The sequence below is a fragment of the Varroa jacobsoni genome, unplaced genomic scaffold (assembly GCF_002532875.2).
Source record: "Varroa jacobsoni isolate VJ856 unplaced genomic scaffold, vjacob_1.0 scaffold_330, whole genome shotgun sequence".
Lineage (NCBI taxonomy): Eukaryota > Metazoa > Arthropoda > Arachnida > Mesostigmata > Varroidae > Varroa > Varroa jacobsoni.
In genome coordinates, this window is record NW_019213232.1 from 582,096 (window position 1) to 599,919 (window position 17,824).

Genomic DNA, 17,824 nt, shown 5'->3' on the forward strand with positions numbered 1-17,824 from the left:
GTTTCTTACTTTCTAACAGTTGTATCCTTCTAGTCATATGAAAAATGCATGTGCCGTTGTTTTGTGATCATTTTAGATCTTTAACGATCGTGAGACCGCTCTGAAAGGCGCTGCACAGAAGGAACTAAGTAGTGCTGGAGATGGCCCTAGTGTGGACAGAATCTGCACAAACTGTGGTCGCGAGGGAATGACCTATGCCACCTTGCAGACACGTAGCGCGGATGAAGGCCAGACGATATTCTACTCTTGTCCAGACTGCGGACATCAAGAGAATGAAAATTCCTAAATAATTTATATATATCTAGACAATAGTCGATAAATGCGTTGAAAAAAAGATAAGTCAATCGATGCCAGGCTCCATGGCAGCATTTTAGAGATTGTATGAAGAACTACGGAAGTCCATGTTTAGATATCTGTTAAGTGATTCACTTAGTTAATTTTAATTTACATAGTCCTATGTAATCACTTAAAAAACACACGAATTACTGTCAAGTTCCAACGAAGTTTACTTGAAAATGATAAGTGTTTTTTTATTTCAATTTCATCATTCACAAATTACACATTTAACTTTTTCTGACGTATTGTTTGTACGAAGATCGTATATAACGTCTATGTCGGTGCATTCCAACAGTACAAGATGAATTGACCAGATTTGATGCACATCAGCATACAGATATCTTTTTTCCTTAAGCTAGCATTTCCTTTTAACTTAAGTTAAACTTAACTGAAATCTGTCAACTTCTATGATGTGCTTTGCCCTGCCATTTGCTGTCACCTCCAGCTGCTCTGAAATACATCTTATTTGTAATAAAATGCTTCACCGTAACGTGAGAATAAAATCTATCCCTGATCTATCCCCAAGGATTTGTTCTTTTTTACGTTGTTCTTGTTTATCGAGCGTACATTAAAACGTTAGTGAGTACACCGATAAGGTTTTAGTAGCAGATATGCATAATCCGCAATACGTCAAATTCGAGAGTATTGTGATTTGATTTACAAATATCACTACATGAATCCTAAGATCTACAGAATTTTTTACACAAAGGTTATGGCGAGTAGTCCTTTTAGCGAGAAATTTCCTCACTCAAAAGCTAGTTACACTCTTCAATATTTTCATCGATACCAAGGAATTTCGTGCATATGTCCACCATCTCACAGTGGAAACTATCCAGAAATATGAGGTAAAACACTATAGTTATGTATACTACCAGAAAAAGACATCTTCCAACATAATGATACATTGTAAGCATTCGTTATGCCATCCCGTATAAAATGTAACGCTTATTGACCGGCATAAATATAAACAACATTAAGATTTAACTTTCGCATGGGCTTTATGCTTGGCAGGACTCGTACTGCAGCATCAATGTATTCCACGTTAAGTAGGAACCTATTTAGCATATTGATTTTGACATTATGTGCGAAACTGATAATAATGACGTTTCCCATTTTTTGACTCTGTGTTCGCTTCACCAGTGCACAAACGTAACCATTGCAATAAAACACCGTAGGATAACGAATAGTAATGGAACTGGCACTGACTGAATAAAGAGCGCACTATGACAAATAAAAATATCTGTAAAATAATAAAACTAATCGAGAAAGGCATGTTAAATAAAGGCCTTTAGTTTTTGTAGAATAACCAAATCTATAGCAACAACTGCGGCGCAAAATTCAGCGACTTCAGCGGGTAAAGAAAAGTAAGTGACCTACACAAAACCGAATATGGTAAATAAATACGAATTATTTCTTCGATCATATCTGTGATAAAGTATGTTAATAGCATGGAACAAATGTCACTGATAATATTTTGAGGGATACTGCGCGTTCATTTCATTAGAACATTAGAATTAGGTTAGGCTAGATCATTGAAGCTCATTAACTGTTTTCTTATCGTATATAAGAAGACCTAATAGGTGTTGGTTTATAGTCTTTACCCGGTACAGTATCGGCTTGACTGAATACATTGAGTTACTTGGATGATTTTATGTAATTTAAAGATTTGTAGAACTTTTAAACCATTGAGGGTAAAAAAAATTTTGATACATTATATGCATTCGTTTCATTATTGATACGCTGAAGCGTATGAAGTATTTAGTTAGTCTCCTACATTTCAGAATTGAATTTTTCAATGGAAAATATAAGTGAGGACTTTTTTACTTCCTTACTGCATAAAAGATCGTTTTTATCATACCTACTTAATTTTCCATGCAAATTATGGTACTTCACTTCCTTAGAAGCGGATAAACAAGTTTTACATTTTGGTACAACTTATTAAGCTAGAGGCTTGATACTTACTGACTTTACAAGTCTAGCCTAACGAACTTATTCGTTAGGCTAGGCTTATATGGTAATGCCATTACTGCATTATTTTCAACTGAAGGCTCCAATTGGAAAAATAGAGTAAAAGTTTCCATACAGATTTAAATTAAAGAAACAATATAATATCAATAGAACCGTGAATACGCAAAATGGGCTTTATTTACTACTACCATTGACAATGATCGCATAAGAAATAAATGAGTACATTTATTGAAGACGCCACGACACATCCACATTTCAAATCGCACTGTCCTTTTGATGGCGTACTTATCACGTACACCGCATTGTTGGCATTACTGCTTGATTTCGCGCTACTCCAATCCCTTGACTTCTAATGCGTGAAGCATTGCAAACTCGTTATCCTGTTAACTATCAAATGCGCGTACTACAAATGTCTCGTGTCAATAGACCACCTGCTTACTAATTACGAAACAGGCAATGTCTATTAAATAAAATTGGCAACCTTGTGGTGCTTACCTACACAAACTGAGACAACACGGGATTTCCAAAGATCTGTAGATATCAGCCGTAACACGTGTCGCATTAGGTGACTATCCAAGGGGTCGAAAAGATTACTACTGTTAAAATCCTAAAAAGTAGTACTATGATGCATTCGTATATGTCTATGCTATGTCTGCTTAAAAGTTCGCATATTCAGAGACTTTCATTTAAGCTCTTGTGGTAACCTCGTTTCACCTATTTCACCATCTTCGACAGATGTCAGCCTTCATTATGTCCTGACGAGGCTCCATCAGCTTACAGTTATCGATAACAGAGGACTTCAACATATGCCTGCTGAATCTCTCTGTGTTTAGTTACAAAATCAACCCATTAATTAACTCTACTATATTATTACTCTATAACCCACTAATTAGGCTATTACAAATGAATCCAACGTCTTGATCACTGCACATTGGTTTTCGAATTTTAATTAATTTCGAAAATTTTATTTAATTCATAGATAAATATTAAAAGTCCGTTGCCGGATTTGCTTGCAACAGTTTAATATCTGCTAGAACAACGTGCCTGGTCCATTGAGTCAACGGTAGAGTACCTGTAAATCAAAATCATTTTTGTCGTTAGTATATAAACATCCATATTATTATATTTGAGTATATTTATGCGGTACAATGAAATGTTCCGTTATACCACGTTCAGCTCTATCTATTCTAGAGCGTTCAGTGATATCTCGGGATCATTATTACCGCCCGCTGCCACCACGTGCTTCAAAGATCGAAACACATGGCCGGCTTTTTGACTCATTGTGTTACTTGGACGGGTTGTGTATACACTTAGTTGGAAAGTATTATGGCGCGTAACCCAAGGCATTGTAAAATGCATATATTGAATATCGATAAAAAAAGCAATAGCAAGAACTAAACATTATGGCTCGCAAACCTGGAGACAATACCGATCATAGGGGTATCGTCCCTGACGTGGAGCAACATTTCTTTACTTCAGGGCTTGAACCCGACCATGTACGAATATCCTGGAAGGGCTTAACATCTGAAGAAATACGAACAGTTACACGGAGCAATGAGCATAGATTACCTGTATTGAACCGTTTTTTCTTGGTGGGGTAATGCAGTGATCTCGTTCGTGCTTGCTTTCAAAGACTAATATCTTTGATCAGATCACATGTCACGTTCAACCCCTGTTACGCATTTGTTAGGAGGTGTATGTCCAATCGATAGGTCAGGAGTACTGCCTCCAAAGTACGATTTGCTGATGCACCTAGAGCAATTAAGCAATAGTAGTATTAGTTGAAAAATCGTTAACACGCGTGATGAAAGTGTACTTTAATTTTATGATTCATTGTAATCAGAAGAATTACCTAAACTGTCCTCAGTAATATCGGAACAGGTCTGTGTAGATCATCACAGCAAATGATAATCGAACGAAACAAGTTCACAGAATTGTTTTCTTTCTTATGTTACAACTGTTTCAGTGAAAACTTACCTGCATGTAGAACACTGATATGGCGGCTTTGACAACGCAGCGAGGATATTAATTGGCTATCAGAAAACCAGACCAATAAAACACCAAAAGCAAAACTAACTGTAAATATTTGCCTATGTTGGTAACAAATGTAGGCCTGTTAATTGCAAACCAGTACCTAACTACCAAGGTACAACTCAGCTACTTCGTTTGTCATCCAGTACTTGTTGGGTGTCTGAAGACCGTCGTGAAGTAGATCTCATCAGGGCGAGCTTACATAATTCACACATCTCCTAAGCTAAAGGAATAGATAAATATAGGTAACGCATACTAGAAGATGAACTTCGGAACAAAAACAACTTGCGCATGGCAAAATTAAGGTTGACAATGATCAATACTCTGCTCGCTTAAAGCTAATCAGCTGTGACATCTTTATATATGCTGTGGGCATTACGTAATGCGAACTGCAACGAGAGTCAACGTTGGTTCATTTATGGTAACTTACCAACTATATGGGCAGCTGGCACGATTTTCGCGTTATCCAAGTTCTCCAAGGCCGCGTGTAGCCACCAGCCGAACGACACCGTTTCCAGGTGTTGCCCCAGTTTAAATTACGGGCAAATTGCCATTGATTCCATAAGCTTCTGCACCGGTTGGTGCTTTCTGGTACAGAGCCATCAGGGAAACGAGGCAGGTACGCCGGCGTGAAGACAGTACTCGCCGTCATTTCTTGTCCACCAATGGGTCCACAGGTGCGCACAAGTCTAAATACCGTACGGATTATGAATCATGTAAGCATTATAAAACAGGAGAAGCCAACAACATATCATTCATAGTCGATGTTAGAAAACGAGTCTCAGCGAATCCAAGTCGCCCAACAAATACCAGATATAGATATCAATTCCATTGTAACCATTCAGTATCAGCAAATCGAATTATCCTCAAATTTTGGGTGTTTTGAGACCGCCGTGATGTCGAATCTCACCAGGGTGAAAGCACAAACAGGACATCACAGTCAAATAAATGCCAAAGCAGCCCTGGCACTTGGCACTGGCTAGTACTAGTCATTATGGCTCGAGCCATTTTGTTAAGTCAGAAATCAGTGGGAGTTCTGAATCTGGTGTTGCCGCGGTACATAGAATCTGTGTAGAGCACAGCATATCCCTGTTTTACTACGTCTGTAATTAAATGAAGTGTTTTTGACAAATCGTGCAGCTTCTACCATTTTCTGACTCCATAACTGAGCCAGATTGGTTACGGTACCTAGCTCGATAGCTGCACGTGGTGCACCAACGATATCCACCGGTATTTAGTAGAATGGGCAGTTAATGGCAGCAGCTTGTGTAAACTGGGATCCCAAACCTCGAACAAAAGTCGAGAAACCATCCCTGCATAAGCACGCATCAATGGCGAACATTAACGATGTTTAACATTGCAACTTACCACGATTCTATAACACTGTGATGATGCAAATGGTCGCAACAGAGCCGGTTAGTCGTACAATCAACTACGCGATACGGCCTCTCCTGCACAACGATCGGCACCTAAAAGGAAGCACAAATGGTGCAGACGTAAACTAGACGCAGAACATATCCTTTCAGCAGCTTGCCTGTAAGGAGAAAATCATCTGCCCTTTCCACTCTGATCCCGCGAAATTCAAATATCAGGGTTGCAATTTACGACACATTTGGCGAACTTCCTACATTATATTAGACTGATTTTTCTTCTACATTTGTAATTTGTTTTGTAACAGCATAATCGGGCAAGATATATCGGAATGCAATGGTACGAGAAATCCCCGAAAGAGTGACAGGGGGAAAGTATACAAGGGGCATCAATTTTACCCTTGTGTTATGCATCCAGGTTCATACGATAACTCTACTTAACTCGGACATACTTTCTATCAAGTCTTACGCAGTGCTCACCATAAACAGTGAAATGTCTAAACCTACTGTATATGAGATACACAACGGAGCTTGCTGAATAGTATAAGAGATCGATGATCTATTTCTTGTAGCTAAGTTGATAATAACATTTACCACACACTACTTTTGAAATTAAATCATTTAGAAACATATTATTTTATTTATGATTGTGTGACGCTCAAGGTTAGTTTCATAGCATAAACAAGCAGTCACAGAAAATTCAGCAAAGTCAATACCTGATAAAATTGGCAGTGACTCAGCTTGAGACGAAATAACATTCTTCAGATTCTTTAAAAATATTCTTCTTTGCTATTTCTTCTATTAGCTCTGTAAACACGTAACCTATGCTTATCTAGGTATGTAAATCTAATGGTGATTAATGTTGACATGTGTTTAAATATACACTCTGAGATGTATTGTAACTTATTTACTTCGGTACATCTTAATTACTATTTGTAATTAGTTCGTTCATCTTAATATATTGAAAAAAAAACGAAATTTGCGTACTTCAGATTTTAGATTTTTCTGTCCAAATCATACATTATTTGCTCAAAATAATTAAAGTCCCCAGATAAAAACCTCGTGTGGTACTAGGGCTTTGAGTACGATATGAAACAATAAAAAAAAAGATATCGGAATATCGAATGAACAATACTAAACGTAGTTTGTAAGAAAAACATGCCTAAAGCAAAAGCGAGAGAAATTTTTGAAAATTGCGATATTTTTATAATTATCACTGCATGGTTCCTATTTCTTGGGGCACATTGTCAATATTTGTTGTTAACATTTTTCATCATGCCTAAATAAACAAAACAAAGGTAGATTTATAAATAAATGAACGCAAACTATATCAGATTTATCTGCCAATTAAACTTCCTGAAAATAAAGAAACATTTTATCAAAGGAAAAACGTAGAAAGAAATATACTAGTTATAATTTATTTTTTTGATCAATCGAACCAGTTGGCTGGACTTGATCTGCGATATCGTGGAGTTCAGTTTAAATAGCTTATGGATAATCTTTGGCTTTCTTGGACAGCCGTTTGTTCCCCTAACTTGTACTGAAGTACTTTGATCTAAGTATTGTTTTGAAGGGATCTTGCCTTGATGTGTCACTTTTTATATTTAGCTCTTGCCTGTCTCGTGCTCGACTCTCTGACACCTTGTGTTTCCTAGTGGCTCTGGTCAAACTGAAAGCTGGTTTTTTAGAGTAGGTCATTGGCCAGGGCGTGTTATTAGTCTCTCCCGACATTGTATACGAAGGCGTTTGCGGTTTTAAAAACGCATTATTAGCGAGGCTCTTTTTGTTAGGTGTTAGTGACGTTTTCGGAGCATAGACATTAGGATATGGGCTGATCCTGGAACACAATGATGTCAGGCCTTTGGTATAATGAGAAAAGTTATGCCGTCGTTGACCCTCAATAGAAACAAACTGGTTTCCGTAGTTACTGCGTTGAGCTCCATGAAAATTTCGTTGTATTCTACTACAAATAGACGTCACTGAGGCCGATCGATCAGGGTGGTCTGCTGCTTGAAACATTTGTTCACCCTGACAAGGGAATTGTCGTCGTGTATCACTAGAAGTGTAGTTATTACTCAAAGAAGTGGACCGCTTATAATGGTCTGTTTCTTTTTCGTAAGGTAAAACAAGCCTTTGATCCTGGAAAATGTACCCTGCCTCTGCACGAGACGCATACTTGCAAACACTCTGTAATTTTCGGTTACTAGACGTCCCTTCGAACTGCGGAGGATAGCTACAGCGTGCTGGGGTGCCCATGAGAATAAGATCGGTTCTATTAGGGTCTATTTTGCCGCTCCTGGCTCCTAACGAAACAAGTTTCTCCTGCGATTTGTCGTACCTTTTCCTGGTAACCAAAATAAAACGCATGCAAAACACTATTCCGACTAATATCTCATTTCTTGGTTGACTGGTTTGAATGGTTTCATGGAAACATATTATTGCTATCAAATTTATTTTGTGTACATTAAAATACGTTTTTCTAGCATAAATCTAAAAAAAAACATCAGTGCTCTTGCATAGTCGCTAGGAGGCCTGACAACTTCGTAGTTAACCTATTCCAATACGTTAGTGGATGAGACCCCTAGAAGACAAACAATTTCGATGAATTTTCTTGGAATCCGTTTAATACGGGTTTACTAGCATCGTTAACTTACTTTGTCATAGAGCTAATCATAAATAGTCATATCAAACATCAGCCTTAAGTTATTCAAAAATACTGTATTAGAATGCAAATATCGTGAATTCTGTTTTGTTATCATTGCGAAGTTAACATTTTTTGTTTGCCCCTGCAAAAAGAGCTAAGAAAAACTATTTGCGTTAACACACAGATGTATTGTACTTTATCGAAATTACAACTGATCACTGACGTATTAATTTGCGCTACTTTTGATTGAAGCTTACTCGCATTAGGCAAAAGTCACAGCACAAAGAAAATCCAGTGGATGCATTGTAATCCTTGAAAGTACTCAACTTGCCTCGTTGGTGCGTTTGGGAGTCGACATCCCTTGCGTATTTTTTTTTACTCACACTAACGGCCACCTTTACGGCTTGGTGCGCTTCATTACCAGTATCGACAATTGTGTGTACTTCAAGAGAATTCGGTATTGACTTTGAAGAAGATAATGATTGTAGGTCACTATGGTTAGATCTGATTCTGTTTGGAAGCGGGACGTTAACATAAACTTCCTGTTTTGTTTTTTATGACCGCCACCTCTGTTCAGGTCGCCTTTCCCCTGGTTGTCCCTTCCTAAATTCCTTTTGAAGATTACATCTTTTCTCCTTGTATATGCATCATTGAAAAGATAAGATCCATACAGATTTTAGCAGATCGAGTGAAACGAAAAAAAAACATGTCATGTAGCACTTTGTTACAGCGTGTTGTAAATAAGATCGGTTAAAAATGTACCACATTCGCGTAGAGGGAATTCAGAGTTTTAGAAATAAAACTGAGCACTAACAACTCCTTATAAACCAAGCAAAATCTTAAGGTTACTGCCAGCTTCTTTGCCATAGCTACAGCAAAATCACGTTTTCGACCGAAGAGTACGACTACGTTGTGTATATTATTTTATAGGTAGCCGAGTTACTTACGTCTTCGGGGTGCGTATTCCAGTCTTGTGTTGATGAAATTTCTTGCCAGTAACATTTGCGCGCGCATATTGGGGGCCCATTAGTATACGCTCAGGCTGGCCGTTATCAACTGCTTGATTACTGGAACTAATCAGATTATCGGCCTGATTGCGCCGCTTAGCTGCAGTGTCAGCTACTGAAACCGCTGCTCGAGAGCTCTGTGTAAACATAGAGCCTGAGTCATATCGAAAATTGAGTAAACGAGGGCGTGGCGTATCAACGTACTTCCGAGATCGGTTACGTTCAGTACCGTTACTGGTCGTATTTGTACGGACGTTATCTGAGCCTAGTGTTTTTTTGAGAGAATCGTACTCAAATGTATTCCGCAACTGAATTTGTTCCCTATGTCCAATGCCTTGTGTCGTACTTTGTTGGTGAATTCGGGGTTTTTCCCGAGCCCCAGAGTGCTGTTTCGGAGTTCTCTTGCCATAGGTTTCCACATCGTGTCGGTCACTTTCAAAAGGAGAAAATTGTTGTGTTAGCCGTCTTTTGGAGATAGTCGTGGGCAATTGATTGTCAATTACGTTAAGACTGTCGTCGTTATCCCCCTGAGATATTGTAATTGGATGACAGATCCTCGATTCATTCTCGTGCGCCACTATTGTACGATATGGGGTCGCCAGACTCCGATCTGGTATTCCACGGATGAGCTTAATAGGCGTACTTAATAATTCAAATAGTTTCATACTCGTTATTACTGAACTACGACTTTTTAGGTTAGAGCTCGGTGCTCATTGCCACTGTCAGCGTATAATGTCTTGAGAATGACCAATATATTCAGGTAACAAGTGAAAATTACTGGTACTTATCGGGTTTCCTTATAGTAGAATCTGATAGACAAGCAAGTGCTGACATATATATATATATATATATATGTGTGTGTGTGTGTGTGTGGTTACAAATTTAACACGTGGGCGTATCAACAATGCAACATCGTTTTAATTCATTATCGACATCATTATTACCCGGGTGCTTATTACTTGTACAATAAATATATACTGCGCAAAATACTTACAAAAAAAAATTATTCTTTTAACCTTATTTGCGATCTCGATATTTCTCTAACAGCTACTTGTTTGATTCTTGGACAATACTTTCATAGAATCTAGTGCAGTACAGTTTATCTTCCTAAGCTCGACCTCTCTAGACTATTGTACTAAAAATTGACATGGCTTTTCGGTGCTCACCGTTTAGCCATTGTGGCCACCACATTGTTAAAGGTATTCTTGAGCGTCTCGAGCTGCAGTGATTTGCTTTCGATCTTTCTATACAATCTCCGTAATTTCTCTCCTTGCATACGGTGGTAATAAAAATCAACTTGGTGTTGATATTTTTCCAACTAAGTTGCTTAGAAAAAACAACATGAAAGTTGATCAGAACTAACTAGCATGTTCGTATTTTTTGACAATTCTTTGCACATAAGACCTTGTATACCAGACCATGAATTTCTACTCATACGGACGGACAATCTAGCTAGCTTCCGGCGATTGTTCACATAAATCTACCAAGCAATATGAGTAAGCTCACGCTATTCGTCACACAATCACAGATCCTTAATTGAAATCATCAACTTACCAAGCATAACTACGTAAAGTTGAAGCCCGGAACTAAATCAGACACTTGATGATATGGAGATTATTTATTGCTACGAACGTGCAACTAAACGCATGTTCGTGCTGATTTTTAAAGAATATAGCAACAAATCGCACCGAAAAGAAAATAACACGACTTCAACATGCCTTTTATTGGTGCGCGTCAAGGCCACGATTGATTTATGAATTAGTATCTGATTTTACAATGACTTTGAAGTTTTCTTACCGCAGTCCATTCGCTTAGACTTTTTTTAACCTCTTTGAAGAATCGAAATACCTTCCGGTCAGAGACAGGCAAGAAGTTAGCGGAACTATTACATATTGGACATTTTGTGATGCCATTGTTATCACCTGAAACTATTCATAACCGCACATTAGTAATGCTGTGCTTTAAAAATCGCTACCTATTTCGGCGTTTTCCAAACGCAGAGTTACGACTCTCAACTAATAGTTGTTGTTTGTATCGAATCGAGTTTCATATGTACACAGTTTTCCACATATCATGTTCTTGCCATGCTTAGAACGCCCAGGTTAGCGGAATCAGCAAGCATTTCTTTTGATACACTTACGCCGAATTCTCCCCTCGAGCTTGAGTGCAGATCAGTTATCGGTGCGTTCTAACAGAAAGGCCAATTTGGAAGCAGCATAATCGTGCCTTCATTGTATTTTCCATCAGTTTATAACCAAGCCTCCGTCTGATTCTTTTATCATATGCGAAAAAACATCCCTTGCTTGACCGCTTCTGAACGAATTGCTTATATGACAATTTATTATTGCTATTAGTGAAATTATTCTCCAAGAACAAGCGTTAACATCAAGAGTTGAAAATAAACAAGCAAACAAATCAATTCAAAGCGAACACTTAAGTGTTAAAAATCCGTTTTCAGGCTCGTGCTCAGATAATTTCAACCGAAATCTATATTCCTCTAGAAAACAACGGTACATCTTACAAGCAGTAAGCAAGCTTATGGATAAGAAGGTTGATGGTACTTACCAGGAATGAAGCATCCGGTACAAATGATATGCCCACATGAGCCTAAATGACCTTTCTGCTCTTGAAAATCACCGCATTTGCTACAAAAGCAAAACCAAAAGGGATCTCTTAAATCCATTTGCTATTACTTGCGTACATGCTTGCTTTCGCATAAATTCACCCACGACTATATGTATATGTGTCGGGCCCCTAATACCTGTGGCAGCTTTTCGTGGTTCCGGCATTGGCGGGATTTTCAAATAAAATCTATCTACCTGCATTTTATGCGTTCTCTTATCGATGATAATAAACCTTTTTTTGGGCCACAAAACGTATAAGGTCCAATCTAAATGCTTAGGAAGTTTTGAAGGAAGCGCACTGAAGCTAATGATGATCTAAAGTCACATATATCGAGCGGTTTATTAGTTTTAAAAGTAGACTTTTTTTGGTACTTTTGTCAAATGAAATACGCCCGATAAAGAATAAATAGAGAAACAAAGTTAGATTTTATCACCATTGAAGCCCATTAGAAAATTTGTTCTAGGAACAAAAAATGCAAGTTAAGGTATATTTATGAACTTTGATTATTATGTCTTAACTTTCGCAACGGGGTTCAGTTTTTCAAATCAGCTCTATTTTATAGTACTCATGCTTCTGTTTTATTGCTTCGTCTGGTCTGTTTTTGACTAACAGTTGGTATTGACGAATAAGGTTTACTTGTCGCTAACTTAACTAAGTGACTCATTAAAAAACATTTTGAAAAAGTGACCGTAAACTATAATGGATAGTTTCGTTGATTTTTGTACGGCAATTGTCTTTGACGGCTACGTTTCTTACATTACGTTGATAAAAGAGTATAGGTTATGTCCTTACAAGAAAACGTGCAATATTCGTCAGTCTCACACGTCATGTTTCATACATATCGTGACCACACCAGCTTATTCACACTCAAGAAGAAGACTGTTATCGGCAAATGAGGAAGTAGTACCACAAAGCGTCCGCTCCGCTGTGCTTTTTCGTGCATTGCCTGAATAAGAAAAGGCTAAATTTGAAAATCTTGGCATCAGCCTCCATTAAACAAAGTTGGTTTAACAACCGACATACCGAAAAAGTTCGTTTGTCTCTCGCATATTTGAACTTGCATATCGATAGTGTGTCTGTTATTAAATAGATAGACAGTGTTCGAGCAAAAATTGACGAAGATGGTGCTGCCCATACCTGACCAGGTGGTTACACCCACAGCCGTGTCATCCAGATTTTTTTCGAAGGTGAGCGAGCAACTTAGGTTTTCTATTAGAAATGTCCTAATTTAATGAGAGGCCGAATCGCTCACTGGTTGTCCCACAGGCCAGATACAACAATGAAATGTAACCAATGATCTGGCTTTTAATTTAAGTGCCTGACAAGACAGTTTGTAGTAAAAGTGGAATTAAGCCGTGTAGCAAATATTGATGAACTACATGACTTAGCTTAGATGTTATTAAACATTTTTCCATTGTAAAACGAACAATAGCTAGGCCCATATACATGCTACTGCGAATATATGCGGGCTCGCTATATCAACATGGGAGTCGACCAGAAATCAAGCAGGATATAGAAACGATGCTCTCAGTATCTCAAGTAAATAAAATAATTTAGATCGCTCCGCTCGAATTAAGGCAAAAATAAAAATATACTAAATACAATGTTCAGTAGCAAAAACGTTTATCACGTAACTTTTTTTTAAGACAGTACGTACGATGACATGTTGGTTGAGTTAGTCACGGTACATGGACTGCCCAAAATAAGCTCAGTGTTTCCTGATGCAGTATTTCTATGAACTGAGCTATTCTAGCCTTTGTTGTTGTCGCCTTTCAGGGCTGGTGGAGAAAGATTCTGCACAGGAACAGTGTCGACCATACGCGTGTTGTCAATTCCATACCCAATTCAATGTCCGATCAACTGCGTAGCAAAAGTAAAAAGCCAGGACGAATTAGTCGAGTCTCCTTATTTCCGATACATTTCATGAAAGTTACCGACAAAGGTGACTCGAACCTCGAGAATCTACCTAATACACCGACTCAAGACACGGTTCGTTTCTCCCGTGCAAAAAAAGAGATCAAGTGCAGCGACTGTGGGTCGGTATTACACCGCGTCTTTTAGCCTTTTGCAGTAACTTGACTCGATGCTGAGAAGCGTCATCACACGCATGCACAACGGGCGTAGGGTATAGCAAGGAACATATCTATAGGCGCAAAAGTCTTTTGTAAGAAAAACGAAAAAAAACCCTCACTTTATCTAGAGTTTACTTTTCAGCCACAGTAACAGATGTAAAATAAAATGAACACTCTTGAGTTATCGAAACAGTTCTTCCCGATGGATTAAATAGAAACTTAGTGATAGATTAAATAAATCGTTGACACCGATGGTCTTTGCGCAAACTTCTGTTATGAGAAAATAGGTTGGCTTCCGAAAGCGTCGATTTTATTATTTCTATATGTTGAAATATTGTCTATATCATCGGTTTTTTCATATTTTTCTGTCCAAGTGGTGGCTGTTAATTTGTTTACCGGACAGGAAGTTTTTCCCTATTTAACGCTGTAATTTGCTACCTAAAAGACGATTTGAAGTCTACTGGTTGGACTTGACATTACCTAACACTATATCCTTCAATACCTTATGCCTATTAACTTGCATTACTTCCTTTCTTATTTTGTCTTTATCTCTATCTTTCAGATAATAAACACTGCAGTTTTTTCGCCCCATTTTTTTCTGTATAAATATATTTCGCAAAGCGAGCCACAAAAAAAGAACTCGATTTCATCAGTAGGAAATTTGTAAGTTTCTTGTTTTCGCTTCAAAGCAGCTACCTCTAGAGATGAAGTTCAAGAGGGAGACCTGTACGCGACTAACTTACCTATTCTGTGTGATGTCCATTGTCTTTCGCTCTAGTCGGAAGTTCAACTCGGATCTGGTCATATATCAGCACTGTCGAATCGAACACGCGGATACCTTTGTCATTACCCGCTGTTGCAATAGCCAGTTCTATACGTTTCATGCCATTGCAAGCCACTCAATATATGGCCATCATGGCCAATACGTCTGCATTCGGTTGGTATTATCTCACAGTAATAATTTTTAGTATTACTATTAATGTCATTATATCGTTTGTGTAGTTTTCTTTTTTATCCGCGAGCTAATCAGTTCTCGCATCGATAACATAAAGCCTAACAACAATCAAATATTTTTTTCCATCCACTTTCTACAAAGTCGTTGTGGTGATATAGAATCAGCATCTGTATCTATTGCTAGTTAAATACAACATGTAACAGCCTAAATACACATAATTAAAGGCTGAAGCTTTCCGTACCAGTGACCCTTCCCTTCTTCAAGTTTGCTTTTACGGATGTCGTAACCTTTTCATTGGTATGAAGACATCTATGTATGGGCCTGTTTTGTCGGAGCATGACGCATAAACGCGTGTATAGAAAAATCTACAGTGTTAATTGGGTACATCTAGTTAATGAACACGCGTCAGACAATTGAAAACTTTTAGCTCAATTACCTTGTCGATGCACGGTGGTCCAATATTCGAGGTTCGATACTTTTCAGACCAACAATATATTGAATCTAGATTCTGCCTATAGGCTGAGTAATTGGCCAAAGTTCAATTTAATCTGAAATCTATTTGTAATTTATCTAATTACTTAACTGCTTTTATTCGGGTTTCGTTTATATCTACTAAGACGTCGGCTTGTGCTTCTGACTTGAATGGGATTTAGGTGCCATGAATACTTTGAGCCGAATCTTTTCGCCGATCATCTGGCGAAGCATGGCGTAAATGGAGTTTCCAGATGGATCTTCTGCAATGAGTGTGGTCAATGCTTCACCTCCAATTCGGACGCAGTAGGTCACTTGAAAGAAGAACAGCATACACACCGTTACCCTTGTACAAGCAAATCATCTCTTGTTCCATTGCCGCTCGTATACGAATGTCGCAAAGATGGCATCAAATCGGGATTGTCTTCAGGTATCTAAACAGATTCTTTTCAACAACCTTTCTTTGTTCCTATGAATGCTAGCTTCAACTTTCAGTAGAACTAAGTACCTATCGTATAGTCGTATCTGCTGCTAGATGAGTAAATGCATTATTAAACTGCCGGATATAATTCTGCAAAGCATTAAACTTCAAACAAATAGGATTTTCCTATGTAAACTTGAGAACGACTCGATGCTGACCGAAATACAACTGAGTTTTATCACTTTATACTTCATCGCATCTTGTACTTCAACATATATAAGCTAATATTAACCGAATACACACAATTACAGAGGAATATCGCGCACATACCAATAAGTGAGTGCCAAACAACAAGGAGATATTGTAATATCTTCTTGGATTGAAACAGATTTGCTTATTTCCGTAGACGGTTGAACATCCCTCATTATCAATTTCAGGAAGAGTGCCATCCGTTGTGCCTTGTTTTCCCGTATCAGCAAGTACTAAATGCTTATTTGCTACGTTATGGAACCTCTGAAAAACCATCTTCGGAACCCGGCTCAAATATAGAAAGATAGTCCGTGCAGGACCGATCCCGATGTTGACTGATATCGCGGCCCCCACTGGACGGCCGTACGCATTTATCTATTGATCGCCAATTTTGTGTCGATCTGATTTTGTTTGAACCATAAATCTGTATTATATATTTATAATATTTATACACCAATACAACGAATAATGATTTGAAAGCTACTGGATATTCTAGTACGCATCGTAGTGAAGCCAATTTGGCAGTTCAACATTCAACCTATTAGACAAACGCCTTATTATCAAGTGGCGCCATTTTTGTGAACAGCAGCTTGAAATACATGACAATTTTCATCAAACACATACAGGATGCGTACGTATGGTTTTGTTCCAGCAGCGTTTTATTCTGTCACGTGTCACGTAACAAAAAACACGATAATGAATTGGCCGGCCTCCTGTGATAACTCGTCACTAGCCAAAGGTAGACCTTTACCATTATAACAATAATGATTTCATATTACCATATGGATACGTTGTAAAAACAAATGGTCGCTTATCAATTATTTGATCTTCGCCATTTATTACTAGATGATATTTTATCGGGCGGCGATGTACAGGCAGCATCAATAAAGGCATTCTTATTGTACATTCTGCGCTACGTTTTCCGTTAACTTACTTTCAGTCGAATGCCGTAAAGTGCTTATTGTTTAATTCTAATGCGAAAAATGTTTCTTGAGTGGACACACAGATGTTTGATTTTAAACACGTCTTCCAATAAGGGAAGTTTCAGAGTATAGTAATTTTTCGCGCAATTATTCTACAGGAAGCTGAAGTCCGCAAGAAGTATGGCGCTATCTGTTTAGCTGGCTAGAAATAAAACGATGTGTGGCCTCGGGTGGTTGGTCAGCTTTGGCTGAATTTCAATACAAAGCTTCAAAGAATGGAATTTCTGTTTTCTAGAAAGCACATAACAGCCGATATACAGTGATTGGACTGCGTGAATAAGTTAGCTTTAATAAGTCTGAGATAATAATTGGTTCGCTTTCTTGTGCCGTACATAAACTTCATAAAGAATTTGTAGGTCCTAACTGTTTGATCTAATATATAAGCTTGGAGCTATTTATTTGTGCTTTCACAACTATGGCTATAGAAGTATGATAAAACTAGATAATTGTTAATGGTTATATTCTTTCGATACTTTAACCAGGGGACATTTCTTCTTGAAGGAGCATTTGCTTTGTCTTATGTAATAACACATTTCATACATTTTCTACATATCACAAACTATATTACTATTATTTGTTAAAAAAAAATATCTCAGCTGTTTTTCTGCTCAATGAAAGCTAAACGCGACAATCTTTAGCTTGGCGCACAGTGAATAGCACAAAATAGGGTTCATAACAGCTATATAAATATA

General features: G+C 37.9%; 3 protein-coding genes across 8 annotated transcripts in view; 2 read left to right on the forward strand and 1 right to left on the reverse strand.

The window, feature by feature from the left end:
* Positions 1-861, forward strand: part of Polr1H (RNA polymerase I subunit RpI12) — a 3,649-nt gene extending 2,788 nt beyond the window's left edge. For both annotated transcript variants that reach the window (XM_022831407.2, XM_086967893.1), the window contains exon 4: positions 77-861. In XM_022831407.2, coding sequence (XP_022687142.1) covers positions 77-286 — 210 coding nt within the window. In that variant the 3' untranslated portion in view covers positions 287-861. The remainder of the gene's footprint in view (positions 1-76) is intronic.
* Positions 862-2,445: 1,584 nt separating this feature from the next.
* On the reverse strand, positions 2,446-12,370 carry LOC111259411 (uncharacterized). 5 transcript variants are annotated; one of them, XR_015310587.1, is made up of 7 exons: positions 11,922-12,075; positions 11,154-11,284; positions 5,704-5,869; positions 4,766-5,024; positions 4,282-4,337; positions 3,874-4,056; positions 2,446-3,376 (listed from the first exon to the last, which is right to left on the reverse strand). XR_015310587.1 is itself a non-coding variant. In XM_022831406.2 (7 exons), the coding sequence occupies exons 1-3, from the start codon at positions 10,630-10,632 to the stop codon at positions 5,768-5,770; spliced, it is 639 nt and encodes a 212-aa protein (XP_022687141.2). In that variant the 5' UTR covers positions 10,633-11,139; the 3' UTR covers positions 2,446-3,376; positions 3,874-4,056; positions 4,282-4,337; positions 4,766-5,024; positions 5,704-5,767. The 5 variants fall into 5 exon arrangements, 4 of the variants coding, with proteins under 4 accessions (XP_022687141.2, XP_086824018.1, XP_022687140.1 ...); XM_022831406.2 differs by lacking the exons at positions 11,154-11,284; positions 11,922-12,075 and adding exons at positions 9,297-9,788; positions 10,523-11,139 and having other exon boundaries at positions 5,704-5,804; XM_086967892.1 differs by lacking the exons at positions 4,282-4,337; positions 11,154-11,284; positions 11,922-12,075 and adding exons at positions 9,297-9,788; positions 10,523-11,139 and having other exon boundaries at positions 5,704-5,804.
* Positions 12,371-12,824: 454 nt separating this feature from the next.
* Positions 12,825-17,058, forward strand: LOC111259413 (uncharacterized). Its single transcript, XM_022831408.2, has 5 exons — positions 12,825-13,168; positions 13,758-14,017; positions 14,832-14,990; positions 15,662-15,909; positions 16,338-17,058. Exons 1-5 carry the CDS (start codon positions 13,103-13,105, stop codon positions 16,415-16,417), a joined length of 813 nt encoding a protein of 270 aa, XP_022687143.1. The 5' UTR covers positions 12,825-13,102; the 3' UTR covers positions 16,418-17,058.
* Positions 17,059-17,824: the final 766 nt, after the last annotated feature.

Coding starts and splice junctions, on each gene's coding strand:
- LOC111259411 (XM_086967891.1), bottom strand. CDS start 10,632: ATGCAAGGAGAGAAATTACGGAGATTGTATAGAAAGATCGAAAGCAAA. Junction 9,789..10,522: donor GTGGCCACAATGGCTAAACG/GTGAGCACCGAA, acceptor TCCTTTTGAAAG/TGACCGACACGATGTGGAAA. Junction 8,050..9,296: donor GGAATACGCACCCCGAAGAC/GTAAGTAACTCG, acceptor TTTGGTTACCAG/GAAAAGGTACGACAAATCGC.
- LOC111259413 (XM_022831408.2), top strand. CDS start 13,103: ATGGTGCTGCCCATACCTGACCAGGTGGTTACACCCACAGCCGTGTCA. Junction 13,169..13,757: donor CATCCAGATTTTTTTCGAAG/GTGAGCGAGCAA, acceptor GTCGCCTTTCAG/GGCTGGTGGAGAAAGATTCT. Junction 14,991..15,661: donor GGCCAATACGTCTGCATTCG/GTTGGTATTATC, acceptor AATGGGATTTAG/GTGCCATGAATACTTTGAGC.